The sequence below is a fragment of the Argopecten irradians genome, chromosome 6 (assembly GCF_041381155.1).
Source record: "Argopecten irradians isolate NY chromosome 6, Ai_NY, whole genome shotgun sequence".
Taxonomy (NCBI): domain Eukaryota; kingdom Metazoa; phylum Mollusca; class Bivalvia; order Pectinida; family Pectinidae; genus Argopecten; species Argopecten irradians.
Window position 1 is genome coordinate 5,302,330 of NC_091139.1, and position 14,609 is coordinate 5,316,938.

Sequence of the window (14,609 nt, forward strand, 5' to 3'; positions counted from 1 at the left end):
ATGAAAACCAACCTTTATGTCCACACAACCTATTAACCTAAATTCACAGATCTAAACATGGATACATATCAATCATTTATCACTAATTATAGATCAGAGTACGATGTGCGTGGTCTCTGATGTGAATCTAACCGGAACAGTTTCTATCCACAAGGGACACAAGCTTAAGCCCAACTAGGCATATCATTATGATCAGACAGAAAGTTACTCCCAAAGAAACAGATGTGAAACTGTTGTATAGATATGAAAGTCGTTTTAGCTTGTATAAATGACAATTAGAGGATGATCATGAGACAGACAATTAAATGTACAGCTAAATGACAAACAGACTCAACTGGACAAATACAGGATGGAAAGACACCCAACTGGACAAATACAGGATGGACAGACATACAACTGGACAAATACAGGATGGACAGACACCCAACTGGACAAATACAGGATGGACAGAAATACAGGATGGACAGACATACAACTGGACAAATACAGGATGGACAGACATACAACTGGACAAATACAGGATGGATAGACATACAACTGGACAAATACAGGATGAACAGACAACCAACAGGACAAATACAAGATGGACAGAAATTCAACTGGACAAATACAGGATGGACAGACATCCAACTGGACAAATACAGGATAGACAGACATCCAACTGGTCAAATATCAAATGAAACATACTAACAGAAAACGCACAGTTACATCAGCCCATTTTTTTGTTCTCTAAATCTCATGGGGTCCGCTGAATTTTTGTTTACACTTGTTTATTAGTTTGTTTAATTACAAAACTTCAAATAATTTTCCTTTTAACCTCTAAAGAGGTGTATGGAATCGCTAATGGCCTTTAGGAAAAGAAAGGAAATGCACATTCTCACCATATCGTACATTTTTATGCCTTTTTCCTCCGTTGACGTTACTCACTTGGAGCCGAGTTACTCATCCTATGCGGCTATTACTCATCAGGAAAACGACCGAGTTTTATGAGCATCAATATTCTGGAATATCCGTTTGTGTAGAATTTAAAAATATAATTCTCTCCATGGTTCTTGTGGCATTACATAATTTTTTTTATTTTTTTTATTTTTTTAACATTATAGCAACGAAGCAAGGATGATGAATTCCTTGTGATAGTAGCTTCGGTGGGGCATTAAGTGATGAGCTCCCTGCAGGCATGATGGTGCTGGGCTAGGGAGCTACTCTCACACATTACCAGTAATTAATACTAGAAGTTGTGTTATCTCTATAATAAATCACACTTATTTCTCAACTGCACATGGTCAAAATGTTGCAGTTTGGCTTTTCTTTTTTATTCATTTCTTCTTTTTTTTAGTCTGAAGCAGAATTTCTCAAATTAACATCAGTATTTTGTAACAATGTTAACCAGACCATTGTAGAATATTGTTGTTATGGAATATTGTTAATTACTTTAATTCATTTTCCATCTTTTTTTTTAACATATAAATTATTGTAGCCATTAGTTGATAACATTCTAGACAAATTTAAATTTTGCACAAAGGACAGTTATATTCTTTCATTGATAATAAAGTAATAATTTGGCATTAATTTACACAAAATGAAGTTGAAAAACATAAATCATTCCAACACCCTCCTCTTCTAGAAATGCTTAATATATCAATTTATATACTAGTTAGATAAGTCTGTGCTAACCATGTATCAAGCTTTAATCTTTTTACCTCCCAGTCCCTGACCAAAGGGAGGTAACTCTTGTATTATCTTGTTACTAAACAGGAGTTTTGCCCTGTGCTAGTTTATCACTAGCTATGATTTTCCACATCAAGCCAAGTATTCGAAATAAATCATAACATTATCTATTTGATTTGTTACAGAAATAAGTATAGGTATATCTAATTGATTTCTATTTTATCAATGTTCAGATTAAAATTACCCTTTGTAACACAAATTGAGCTTGTGCAGGGTGAAATTCCAGTCATTTCCGCATCTCAAAAGATTAATTGCTACAATATTTAATAATCAATTACTACAATATTTAAGGCTGTTATCATTTTTCAATAACATTGGTTTAACTGCGTCTATTTCAGCTAATTTGTACTAATTGAATTCTGTTACAATGACTTGGAAGTTATAGGACCAATATATTTATTCATCAATTTACAGGATTTTTTTAACAAAATTACAGTATGCATTTTTGCTGTTGCCATTCCTTCAAACACATAATTAATTTTCTAATTTTTCAATTTATGAAATTAGATAGCTATCTGCACCATTGTTGTCATGACCGCCTATTTTAAAGCATAAGCATTCTTTGACCTAACAATCGATGTAAAGTACATGTACAAAATGAAAAAAAAAAGTTCAGAAAGGAACTGCATACTAAACACTTACATTGTTTTAATACTATAAATCCACTATCAATATAAATATCCTCTAACCCATTTCTGATTACAAATTAACTCATTCACCCCTGAAGACACATTTAGACTCTTCTAAATCAAAGACTAGAACAGTCCATTGTTAAATTTCAGGGATGGAAGAGTTAAAGAAGATGTTCAAGTGATATATAATCAGCTGAATAAAGGGTTAAAACTTTTAAAGCTTTTCTTCAAACACATTGTACTACTTTGAATAAGGAAGTTTTCGCCATGCTTATAGATTTAGGTGTAACAATAAACAATTTGACTTACTTCCTGGTACTTGGATAATATCCTTCCAACAGTTGATATTTTATAGGATTGTGCTACTTATAACACAACAACCACTTGAAAAGAATTAAACAATACTACCGGTAGTTGTCAGTTGATGGGACATCATATACAGTTACCTATTGACATATCTAACGCTTAAATATCGGAATCCAAATAACTTATAAACCGCACACCTCTTACTACATATGTATGTAATATATTTTGCTATTGATGAAATACAGAGAAATAGTTGACCAAAATTACAAGTGAAGACCATTCAACTTCCACAAACAACCAGACAGTGTACATGCATTGTCCACATAATTATTTTTCATCCCTACACTTTTTTTTTAAATACATGAGTCAGGTATTATTTTCAAACCTCTGATTTGGTAAAGAAATGGTACAATAACATAGTTACCAATTATTAACTACTTTCTAACCATAACAGTCACAGGGCGAGACAATTTTTAATTGAGAATGCATCATTATGTAGAATATCCAAAATATTTGAAAAGAATACTAGCAATGTGAAACTCCGAGAATGTTAGAGATTGTTTTCTTCTTCTCTTTATTGTGAAAACACGAGGCCACATTTAGTTGTATCTCGTTTGACAGTCTGGGCGATGGCAGCTTATGAGTAAAGGGAGATAATCACTACATAAAATCAATTTCTGATTAATGTAGTAAAAATAATTATCAATTCGAACTTCATCTGTTTTGTATTAAAATGATGTGTATGACAACACAAGGTCTATGATATACAATTTCTCCCATACTTAACAGGGTTATCCCACAGTTGCTGGGGAAAAGATAACTGTCTTTTACCGGGGTAGGGAAAAGACAGCTCACATGCGCAAGACAATGGAGGTGACGCCTTCAATACATGTGGTGTCTATTGTCCACGACGTCATTAATTTTTGACGCACTGCGACTTTTCCTACGATGACGGCGAATTGGAAATGTTTCTATAAATAATTATCAATTCGAACTTCCTCTGTTTTATATTAAAATGATGTGTATGACAACACAGGGTCTACCATATACAATTTCTCCAATACGTGACAGGGTTATTGGCCGGTTGCAGGGGAGAAGAAAACCGTCTTGTATGGGGGTAGGGAAAAGACAACTCACATGCGCCAGACAATGACGTGACGTCACCAATACATGTGGTGTCTATTGTCCGCGACGTCATTAATTTTGACGTTCTGCGACGTTCCTATGATGGCAGCGCTTTGGAATTGTTTCCAAAAACTGCATTTTCATAATGTTTCGTCAAAGTATGGGAGAAAAAGAATCAAACATGGGTCTATCAAGTGGACAGAGATATCTCAACCCTGGTTAAAGATATTGGCTGCCAACCCTCGGCAAGTATTGGATTGACCAGCCAAAATCTTTCACTCGGGTTGAGATATCCATGTCCACTTGACAGACCCATGTAAGGTTCTATTAGTCTATCATAAAATTGTTTATAGAATATTTCACAGTGGACAGTTTTGATGCAATACTTTCTTCTAATTAACTCCACTTCAATGACAGAAAAGTTGGACTAAAATCAAAATACAATAGAATAAGTAGTGTTAGGAATCGGTTGAACTTTTATGATGGATCATCAGTTTTGTGTAATAAATCGATTGATTAAAATTGAGTATACTTTTTTGGTGTATAAACAAGTCTTATCATAAAAACTTTCCTCTACAGGCTCACGTGTTGCCATGTTCTCAGATCGCTTGTTTTCACAAATAAAATCATACTCCTCTAAATTTTTACATTACTACGTAGTGAGTATGCGCTCTTCAATTCCTTTAGACGCTTAATATTTGAAATAATATGAGCGACAACACACACAAGCGACTGATTGCGACAAGTTTTCTATGAGATTTCTTAGGTGTTTTACTGATCTGCTATTTATACACTTTCGCTTATCATGATGTCGGACAATTCCGACAAAACTCGATCGACTACAGATTTCTTACTCGATTAATTGGTCAAACACCCAAAAACCAACGATACTCGACGAACTTGATTAATCGGAACACCACTAAGAACAGGTAATGGTTTAGGTGTTAAAAGAACTTAACTAAACCCTGTAAACACTGTATCAACCTCAAGTTTAGTAACTATATATCAAATTTATTAGACGGTTCATGGTGTATTGCAGAATTTGCTTTCATTGGCTTCCAGCTGAAAAAAACTACATCATAAATATAAATATTAACATTCAAAAAGAAGTTTTCACTAACCTGGTAAGGCGGGAGGCTCTACTTTCGGTGCAGGACCCACATATTCCACAAAGTTGCCAGGAAAGAATCCAGTTGTGCCCTTATTTTTATTATGGCCCTTCATCCAAGTGTCGTTAGTGTTGGGACGTGGGCCCTTTACCTCCAGGATATCTCCGTCCTCAATACTGATGTACTCTGGCTCATCCTCTTCACTCCCGGCCTTCTCGGGGCTGTGGGCAAACAACGCCCGGTATAAATGGACTTCCCCATCCATTCTTCTCTACACTCTAATTGTTCTAAAGCTACAGATTTCAGTTGTGACCTACAGGCTTCAATGTGAATTCCTGTAAAATAAAGAAAAAATTGTTAAACCTATTCATATGTGAATTTATTATCCGGAAAATACAAAATGTCTCCTATTAATACTACAAAATATATAATAATAGAATCTAAAGTGTCCCTGTCAAGAATACTCACTCTCTACTCACGTTAAAAGATTTTGGCTGATCAGCATGAGGCACGTCGACTGCTGACCGTCCAAACTCTTTCACTCATGTTTACATATCCATATTTATATAAAATGTTGTCCATGTTTGATTATTTTCTCCCATAATTAAAGGAAAAGGCTAAAGTTAAGTTGTTTACAAGTATTTTCACAGCTCAATGATAGACATAAATGCCCTACCTCCATGAGAAATTGGATTAAAAATATGAAATCATTACACGACAAACCAACATACACTTAAACAAAGCTACTAATTTTCTTATTCTAATCACTTTTCTCTAAATCTGCAACATTCCTTCCTTCACCATTAAAGTAAGTTCTATTTCCTTCTTCCTATTTGGGCTCAACCACATAATAATAAATCAATTCTTAAACTTATTTGCCAAGACAAAAATCTATATGCTATGCAAATAAAAATCTTCTTCTTAAGGTGAAACATTTCAGAGATATTAGTCTCAAAGATATTAGAAATCTGGAACAAATGTCTTCATACATTATGACTGAGATTAAAAAGTAACATGGGGAAATGATCAATAATTATTCATTAATTGAACCATTAAAATTATCTAATTTATTAAAACAACAATTAAAATTGTTTCATTAAACCAAGCATGTGATATCTCGAATTGGTTATGTAACAGGCTTCTTCAGATAATCAATAACATTAGAAATATGTACATTCAGTCATTTAGCATGCATTGTTTGGTTGTTGTTTTTAACTATTTTAACAGTATGTACGAATTTATCATCATTTTTCTTTGATATAACCAAACTATAGTTTTACCCAGAATGACTGAATTCGAAGCGCAATACACGTAGTTAATCAGCTTTGAACCAGGAGGCCCAAGACAGGATAATTTTACACTCTAAACTCTGGTATTTATATTTTAGAGGCACGAGAAAATATATTACCGTTAAGTGATCAAGATTGGGTATCTCAGACTCGGGCTAAGATTTTGTAACATCCCAACCTCGGCTAACAGATTCATCCCTGAAATTTCAAAATGAACAAGATCTAATTGTGACAGGTATCATCACAAAAACTTTCCCAATCTCCACAGAGCCTAATTTGACAAGAGTGACCTCCCCTGAATGATGATGTGACATTGTTTTACCGGTAAATAAATGTTTTGTTTAGCAAAAGAAAATACTTTTTAAACAGTCACATCATTTAAAGTAAATATATTTGGCACAGCAATGTCTATAATTGTATTTGCACTTTATATATACATTTAAAATATAATTCAATCTACACATTGACAAAAATTTGTCATTGATTTTCAAAATAGCAGCTGTGGTCAGGATCATCTCAGGATCATTCATTTTTTATCATATTGATTAGCATCTCTTAATACCCCTATATACTTATTTTCATTGAAATCAGAGACCGGAATATAAAAACAGGAAGTTAGCCCAGCGGCCATCTTGGAATACCAAAATCTTAACGAAAATGTTCGCATGTTGTTCGCCATACCTTAATAGTCCTATAGACCAATTTTCATTGAGATCACGGACCAAAACCTGAAAACAGGAACTAGGCCCTGGCGGCCATCTTGGACTTCCAATCCAAAAAAATCATTTATGCAAAATCCCACACCATATGGAGAATGTCTACCAAGTTTCATGATCATCAGCCAAGCAGTTTCTGAGAAAAGTGTCGGAAACAATTGAGGGAAGAAAGTGGATGAGATAAGAATGATAATAATAACAAGAGGCCCATGGGCCTTAACGGTCACCTGAGTTAAAATATATAATGAAACAAATAATGAAACAAATTAAAGACATATAAACACTATATGCTGGGCCTTGAAGTTGGTAAGTGATTTATAAATTTGACTTTTTAGACTAGGAAGAGTATTTGCTTCCATCAAACCTGTGAACTTAGAGGTATTTTTTGAAATCATTAATCATTTTGACCCTGTTTGGTCCTGCCCCTTTGGTCCCCCAGGGGGTCATCGAGGACGGATATGGATGTTAAAATGCTATATCTTAGGCTAATAATTCTAATCAAGTTTGACTAATTTCCTATGAAAATTGGGCATATTATATTCACAAATATGTTTTTCCTATATAAACTAAAGTAAACTTGACCCCTCCCCAGGGGGTTACGTGAGACCCCAAGGTCATATAATTCACAATTTTTATAAAACACCTTAAGACCTTTCCATCTATAATTATTTGATTCTACTATTTCCAGAATTTTAGAAGATTTTTGAAGTTTTAGCCTATTTGACCCTTTTTTAGCCCCGCCCTCTACCCCCAGGGGGTCGGCCAGGACCAATGTGGATATGATATTAAAATGCTATCTCAGGCTAATAATTCTAACCAAGTTTGACTCATTTCCTATGAAAATTGAGCAAAAAATGCTAATAAATGTGTTTTCCCTATATAAACTAGACCCCTCCCCAGGGGGAAATGTGAGACCCCAGGGTCATATAATTCACAATTTTTGTAAAGGACCTTAAGACCTTTCTATTTATGAAAAGTATTTGATTCTACCATTTCCAGAATTTCAGTAGAAGATTTTTGAAGTTTTAGCCTATTTGACCCCTTTTGACCCCGCCCCTAAGGCCCCTGGGGGTCAGTCATAGAAAATTTGTTAATAGGATTAAATGGTCATCTCATACTGATAATTCTGACAACATTTGACTCATTTCCTATTACAAATGACCAAATAATGCTCAAAAATGTGTTTTCCCAATATAAACTATAGTAAACTTAACCTCCTCCCCAGGGGGAAACTAGAGACCCCAGGGTCATATAATTCACAATTTTTGTAAAGGACCTTAAGACCTTTCTATCTATGAAGAGTATTTGATTCTACCGTATCTGTGGGTAGAGAAGAAGATTTTTGAAATTTTACCCCTTTTGGCCCCTCCCACAGCCCCCTGGGGTGTGGGGACCATATAATTCACAATTTTGATTGGCCTTATGCCTTAGAAGGTTTGTGCAAAATTTCATTGAAATTGCTTCAGCAGTTTTGGAGAAGAAGTCGAAAATGTAAATTGTTTACGACCATACGACGCACGACGGATGATGCACGACGCACGACGACGGACAAAAGGCGATTAGAATAGATCACTTGAGACTTCGTCTCAGGTGACCTAAAAATAATAACAATGATAATAAGAACCCGAGCAAAAACAATGTGTCCTCCCGCTTCCTTTGGGGGACATAATAAAAGTGGACCTAAAATGGATCCCTGCTGAACTCCAGGAACAAGGAAGAAAATTTGAAACAGTCAGAAATGCATATTTATGGTATTTTTCATGAAAAATTCTTTATAATCTGATTTAAACTACATATATTTTAACAGATTCCAGGCAAATCAGACCGGTAGTTAAATATCTACAAGTAGTTCAATTTTGAACAATGAAAGGCTGTGGCAGCCACATTGGATGCTGGTCGGAAAAAATGAAACCGAACGACATATCTGCATGTCACCAGAAATGACTTAAATAATTGTAATTGCTCTATAAAACAGTGATCATAGATGGCTCAAAGTTGTGATTGCATTTGTAAAACAGTGCCAAGGTAGCTAGAGATAAGTTCCGCTTGAGTGATCCCACATTGCAAGTGACAGGCAGCCGAGAGCACCTGTTTAGTGTCATGTCAACATGTTGTCGGGACAGTAATGGTAATATAAGTTAATAAACATGTACTGCAGCTTTGCAAATGATGTCACAGATGATTGTTGATAAAATATAACTTAGGATCATTGATAAACATTATGGTCATAATATTTGTTGTCAATAACTTCCAAAAATATCTTTCTCAGAAGAGAAAATTGTAGTATTTTAAGTGTACTGTAACTAAGTTGAGAAAATTTGTTTTGAAAGATGATTCATTAAAAATTATGGTGGCTGGAAAAAGGACGAAAAAAATATAAAGTTATTACCAGTAACACGATACTTTTGCGACAACAACTGCAGTAAAATGACAATGACTCAATGATATACAGTGGAACTTGGTTTATATGAACTCGGATAATTTGACAACCAGGCGTGTATGAAGTACTTTTCCGGTTCTGGCCGAAATATCCTCTTTATCTTTGTTTAAAAAGCTAGGATAATTTGAATTCGGAAAAATAGAAAAACTCCGATAATATGAAGTAATTTTTGGTCCGAATGAAAAAAAATCATACATAAAATATTAGTATAATTCAAAATCACATTTTTTTGACAACGAGATCGCCAAAAATGCTGATTTCTTTTTTACAAATCTATCACTGAATGTCATTTCAAAAGCTGTTTCCAACTACAAAAACGAGGTGAAAACTGTTTAATAATAACAAGTCTCATGATGATACTGGAATATGATACTACTGTCCTGGGTTTAAATCCCAGTCTGGTCACTGCATAATTTTCTCCTCTCTTGTTACAGTGACACAAATTAATTGTAACAGGAGAGGAGCAAAAGTAGCGGCCAGACTGGGATTCAAACCCGGAACCCTCCGAACACTAGCCGAGTGCGCTACCGACTGAGCTACCTGGTCTCTGATGATCGACCCAGTCCAATCCCGCTACACTCCTCGCCCCCTTTTTCAAAGTCTTTGCCCTGGAAGACATACGAGATTCTTCCAAACACCATCACCCTTGATTATTTAGTTGGGTGCCAATTCTTTAACAGGAGAGGAGAAATGTAATGGCCAGACCGTGATTCGAACCCGGGACTCTCCGAACACTAGCCGAGTGCTCTATCGACTGAGCTACCAGGTCACCGATGATCGACCTAGTCCATTCCCACTACATGATTAATGATCTTCAATTTATGGGAATTGGTTTCAATTTCATGGTCGATCATCAGTTTTATTCAACCAATCAATGATCAATTAAAATTTATTATTTTTTTCCTTGATGAATAACAAGTCTCATATGAAAATTTCCTTTAAAGGCCTACGATCACGAGGCCTCTCTGTGCTGTCATATTTTCATGTTGCTTATTTTCTTCACAAATCATGCTCATCTGAACATTTACAATACTACGTAGTGCTTAAGCGCTATTCAATTCGTCTAGCAGTCAAAATTTAAAATTATATGAGTGACAACCACACACAAGGGAATGATATTAATTAGTTGGCTATGATTATTTTGCATGTTTTAGTGATCAGCTAAAATAATACTTTCGTTTATCATGGTGTCGGAAAATTCTGACAAACTCTATTGCAGATTTCTTACTCGATTAATTGATCAAACACCTCAAACTAACGATACTAGACAAACTTGATTAATCGTAACACCACTAACTATAACTTGTGTGTGAAAAACAATAAAAAATATCCACAAATATGAGAACATAATATACACAGAAATATGTAACCCTGGTCAACATAAGTCACATTACACCTCTCGACTAATGATAGCTTCTTTTTAGCTTGATCAGTTGAACATCAAAAGAGTGACTATTGTAAAATCATGCACTCTGTAACACTGGTACCCATGTAGGAAATTGTAGTAAAAGAACTTCATGATTCTAGCAAAGAAATCGCTGTGACCCCTAAAAACTCAGGGACAAGGTAATTCCTGCAGGGGAGTATGTAACTTTTATCAATATTAACTGCAATATATACCTCTGGGCAATAGAAAAAAACTTCTCCTTAACTTGTTCAGTGAAAGACTATTAGTCAGATGTTCTGATTTTTATCCTTACCTGAGGAAGTATTCATGTATACATAAAATCCTGCACTCTGTTACAAATATATTACATCAGGTTTTCCCCAACAGAGGTTTTTCTGGTCTCTGATGCACAAAAATGCCTAGATACTCCTAAAATAAAATGATTGGAGTCCTTGGGACTCAATGTGGAATGAACTTAAAAAGAATTAAATTACAGGTCAAGTAAATGAAACAGAGTACATTATATATTTTCTGATACAGCATAGAAAGTTTTATAAGATCTACAATCAATTTTAACAAATAGACTCCAATGTTTTTATAAAGGACTCACTAACTTTACACCTAGGAGTCCCTGTGACTCCTAAAGTTAAAACTGAAGGGAAACCATGATACATTAATGTATAAAACTAGACAAATTATAGTAACCTTTGAAACCATTGACTGATGTTGAATTCTGTCACACTAGTTACTGAACCTAGTTGAAGCTGAAATTTTACCGAAATTTATAAGGGTATAAGCTTTTCATATAAGCTAAAGATTCAACAATTGTTATAAAAGTAAGACTTAAATATTCTGCTAGCAACCTTCTCACATCTAACATGTTTGAGTAAGGCTGACTATGTGGAGTATATATCGAGTATATAGTGGCAAAAAAATGTCAGTGTTAAAAGGGTTACTTTCTACAAGTAGTTTTATTATCATAGATTGACATTAAATATTAGGAAATGATATGACCTTTGCACGTAAAAGGAAACTAGACCTAACACTATCACTGAATATCGATATGCGGTTTCCTACTTCCCGTTTCCGAACTCGTAATAATATTCCAAATACTTATTGCACTTGAAAGTTCAAGAGTGATAGACAGCTGGTGTCAGCAACATCCTTGAGTACCAACACGACATTAAAAGCAAAATTGACGATACCTGCGAATATTCTGCTTCATAAACAGCCAAAACCTGCAAACAGGAAATAGTTTTCCATGCAGTGCGCCATTACAGGATTTAGCCGTGACGTCATATTTTGTTGTTCAAGAGTTATCGACCCTTCCATGCAATTTATGAATGGTACCGATACTCGTCAGGCTTGCTACATGTAGTTACTATTACAGTAGGCATACGTTAAGTTGTTCTGTGAACAGTATCAGTCTAGTCGCTATTTCCTAATATAATAACTTACAGATGTATGTATAATATATGCTATTTTCTGCTAAAAATGCTTCAAAGGTTTTAACAGTATAATATAAAATGTCATCAACCAGCACCGCATATATGTAGTCATCATCCAAAAAGTAATATACCACACATTTTTCAAACATTTTAAGTTTAATTTAAGCATTGATGTCACTATTTTAACTTCATCGGGGTATGAAAGAAATTTTGTTTGAAAACTGTGGGAATCCGCGTAGTTGGGAAAATGCCTGACAAAATATTGATGAAGTGATTACTTAATGGCCGCGATTTTTCCCGCCAAATACAAGGACGTATACACTGGGTTTTGGGGAAGTACAAGGCAGGCGCTTTTGTGTTTGTGCACTGACCGTGACGTCACACTTATAAATTCTTGCCAAATTTGACACGATTTACCACGTTCTGTTTTAGTGCAAATTTTTCGGTAAAATAGTTTTGTGAGCTAGAGCGCTAATTTTTGTAAAACATAAACAATTGCAAACTGTGCCATGTGCCAAAGTTTCCGTCTCGAAAATTTCATAATGGCCGATATTTTGACCACCATATTTTTGTGAAAATATATTTGTGAGCTAGAGTGCTATTTTTTGCACAACGATAGATGGTAAAAATGATATCAATTTCCCAAAGTCCCAAAGATAACTTTATAAATCCTTGTTGAGGTGTTACTGTCAAAAGTATGTAAAATGGGTTTTATTAGTTTAACGTCCTTATAACAACCAGGTTCATGTAAGGACGTGCTAGGTTTTTATGTTGATGGAGGAAAGCCGCTTGTACTAACTGCTGGTCCATGGTTTTTCACCGGGTACTGACCCGGTGAAAAACCATGGACCAGCAGTTAGTACCTAGCAACTACCCCACATGGGATTCGAACTCGCGAAACAGAGATGGAGGGCGAGGTCGAGACAGCTTAACCACTCGGCCAAATGCTGGTCCATGGTTTTCACGGTACTGACCCGGTGAAAAACCATGGACCAGCAGTTATACTAGCAACTATCCCACATGGATTCGAACTCGCGAAACAGAGATGGAGGGCGAGGTCGAGACAGCTTAACCACTCGGCCACCGCGACCCCAGTATAATAGAGTTAACCTAATGAAGACATTAAAAGAAGTTGAGTTCTATAAAGGGCCAGTCCCACAAGGAAGATTTTCGAATGCATTGCTCATAAAATTGGCGGAAATTCGCTTAACATCCCCAATATTCGGGAATCGTACTTGTATCGGTCGACCAACATCTGCACGCGTCCGCAATATTTTATCCGCAGGGGCATGTTAAAGTTCCGTTGCCAGGAGTTTTGAGCCGCAAAAAAAATTGATTCCGGAAAACATCCGCCTGCTTTACTACATACTCAATACATTCGTTTTATATAGAGTACATTGCATATCCGCTGTTATTTGCCGACATCCGCAAACGACATGGTACTGTGGCTTGATAACGAACCGATACATTATGTAAAATGAATGTGTACCTAATGGTGATCATGACGACATCACGAACTATTTAGTAATTTGTAGCAAATACATACCGAGCAAAGCGTTTGTATTACGTCTATTTTGTATCTAATTTGCGAACAATTTGCGAATGAATAACAAACCCGTCACGCAAACACGAACTTCTTTATAAATATCGCAAAAATCAACATATATGTATCGTGTTAGACTGACCACAAGACCCTGATAAGACTTTCGCAGCAGCGTTCTTTACTTAATTATCTCCCCCTAGTTTAAAACTTAGGGTCTGGTCGAATCTGGAAATCAGGCATGTATTAGAGACTAAAATAATCAAGCCAAATTTTAGTGATTTTTTTAATATTCTAGAGACTGGTAGCCAGACTAGTTTATGGGTATCAGCAATTAAACCAATGCAGCATAACAATGGGATCCAGCAACTTCATACACGTCAGCTTGTCAAAGTCCTGCAATTGTTCCAGAGACAATGCAGAACTTTAAAAAGCTGTCTGTTTAAAACCATGATTTTGTAGAAGATTCATGTGCCTTTCAAAGCATGACGCAGCTATGCATCATTATGCAGCTTCACATACCAGGTATAAACACCCTCCATCTGACTTGAAGTTGTTAGAAATAAGCTTCCGGTTTCTTCATAAGATTTCTCCTTGCACGTTTTCCCCTCCTCTTGTCAATAGCAGAAAGTGTATTCAGTCCATTGGTGGCATCACTAGGACTAGAAACGACCTCAATTACCTCTTTATAGAAAGCAACAGCTTCAAGTGGTACTAGAAACGACCTCCATTTCCTCTTTATCGACAGCAACAGATTAAAGCGGTTCTAGAAACGACCTCCATTTCCTCTTTATAGACAGCAACAGCTTCAAGCGGTACTAGAAACGACCTCCATTTCCTCTTTATCGACAGCAACTGCTTCAAGTGGCAGAGTGGGTGATCTGACGAC

The 14,609-nt window shown here is 35.6% G+C and overlaps 1 protein-coding gene across 2 annotated transcripts in view; it reads right to left on the reverse strand.

Moving 5' to 3' along the window:
- Positions 1 to 12,036, reverse strand: part of LOC138324776 (phosphatidylinositol 3-kinase regulatory subunit gamma-like) — a 150,855-nt gene extending 138,819 nt beyond the window's left edge. The window contains exons 1-2 of one of the 2 annotated variants that reach the window (XM_069269914.1): positions 11,938 to 12,036; positions 4,913 to 5,235 (exon numbers count right to left, since the gene is read on the reverse strand). In XM_069269914.1, the coding sequence (XP_069126015.1) occupies positions 4,913 to 5,165 (253 nt within the window). In that variant the 5' untranslated portion in view covers positions 5,166 to 5,235; positions 11,938 to 12,036. Of the gene's footprint in view, positions 1 to 4,912; positions 5,236 to 6,308; positions 6,382 to 11,937 lie in introns of those variants that run through there. The other variant, XM_069269915.1, reaches the window with a different exon arrangement.
- Positions 12,037 to 14,609: the final 2,573 nt, after the last annotated feature.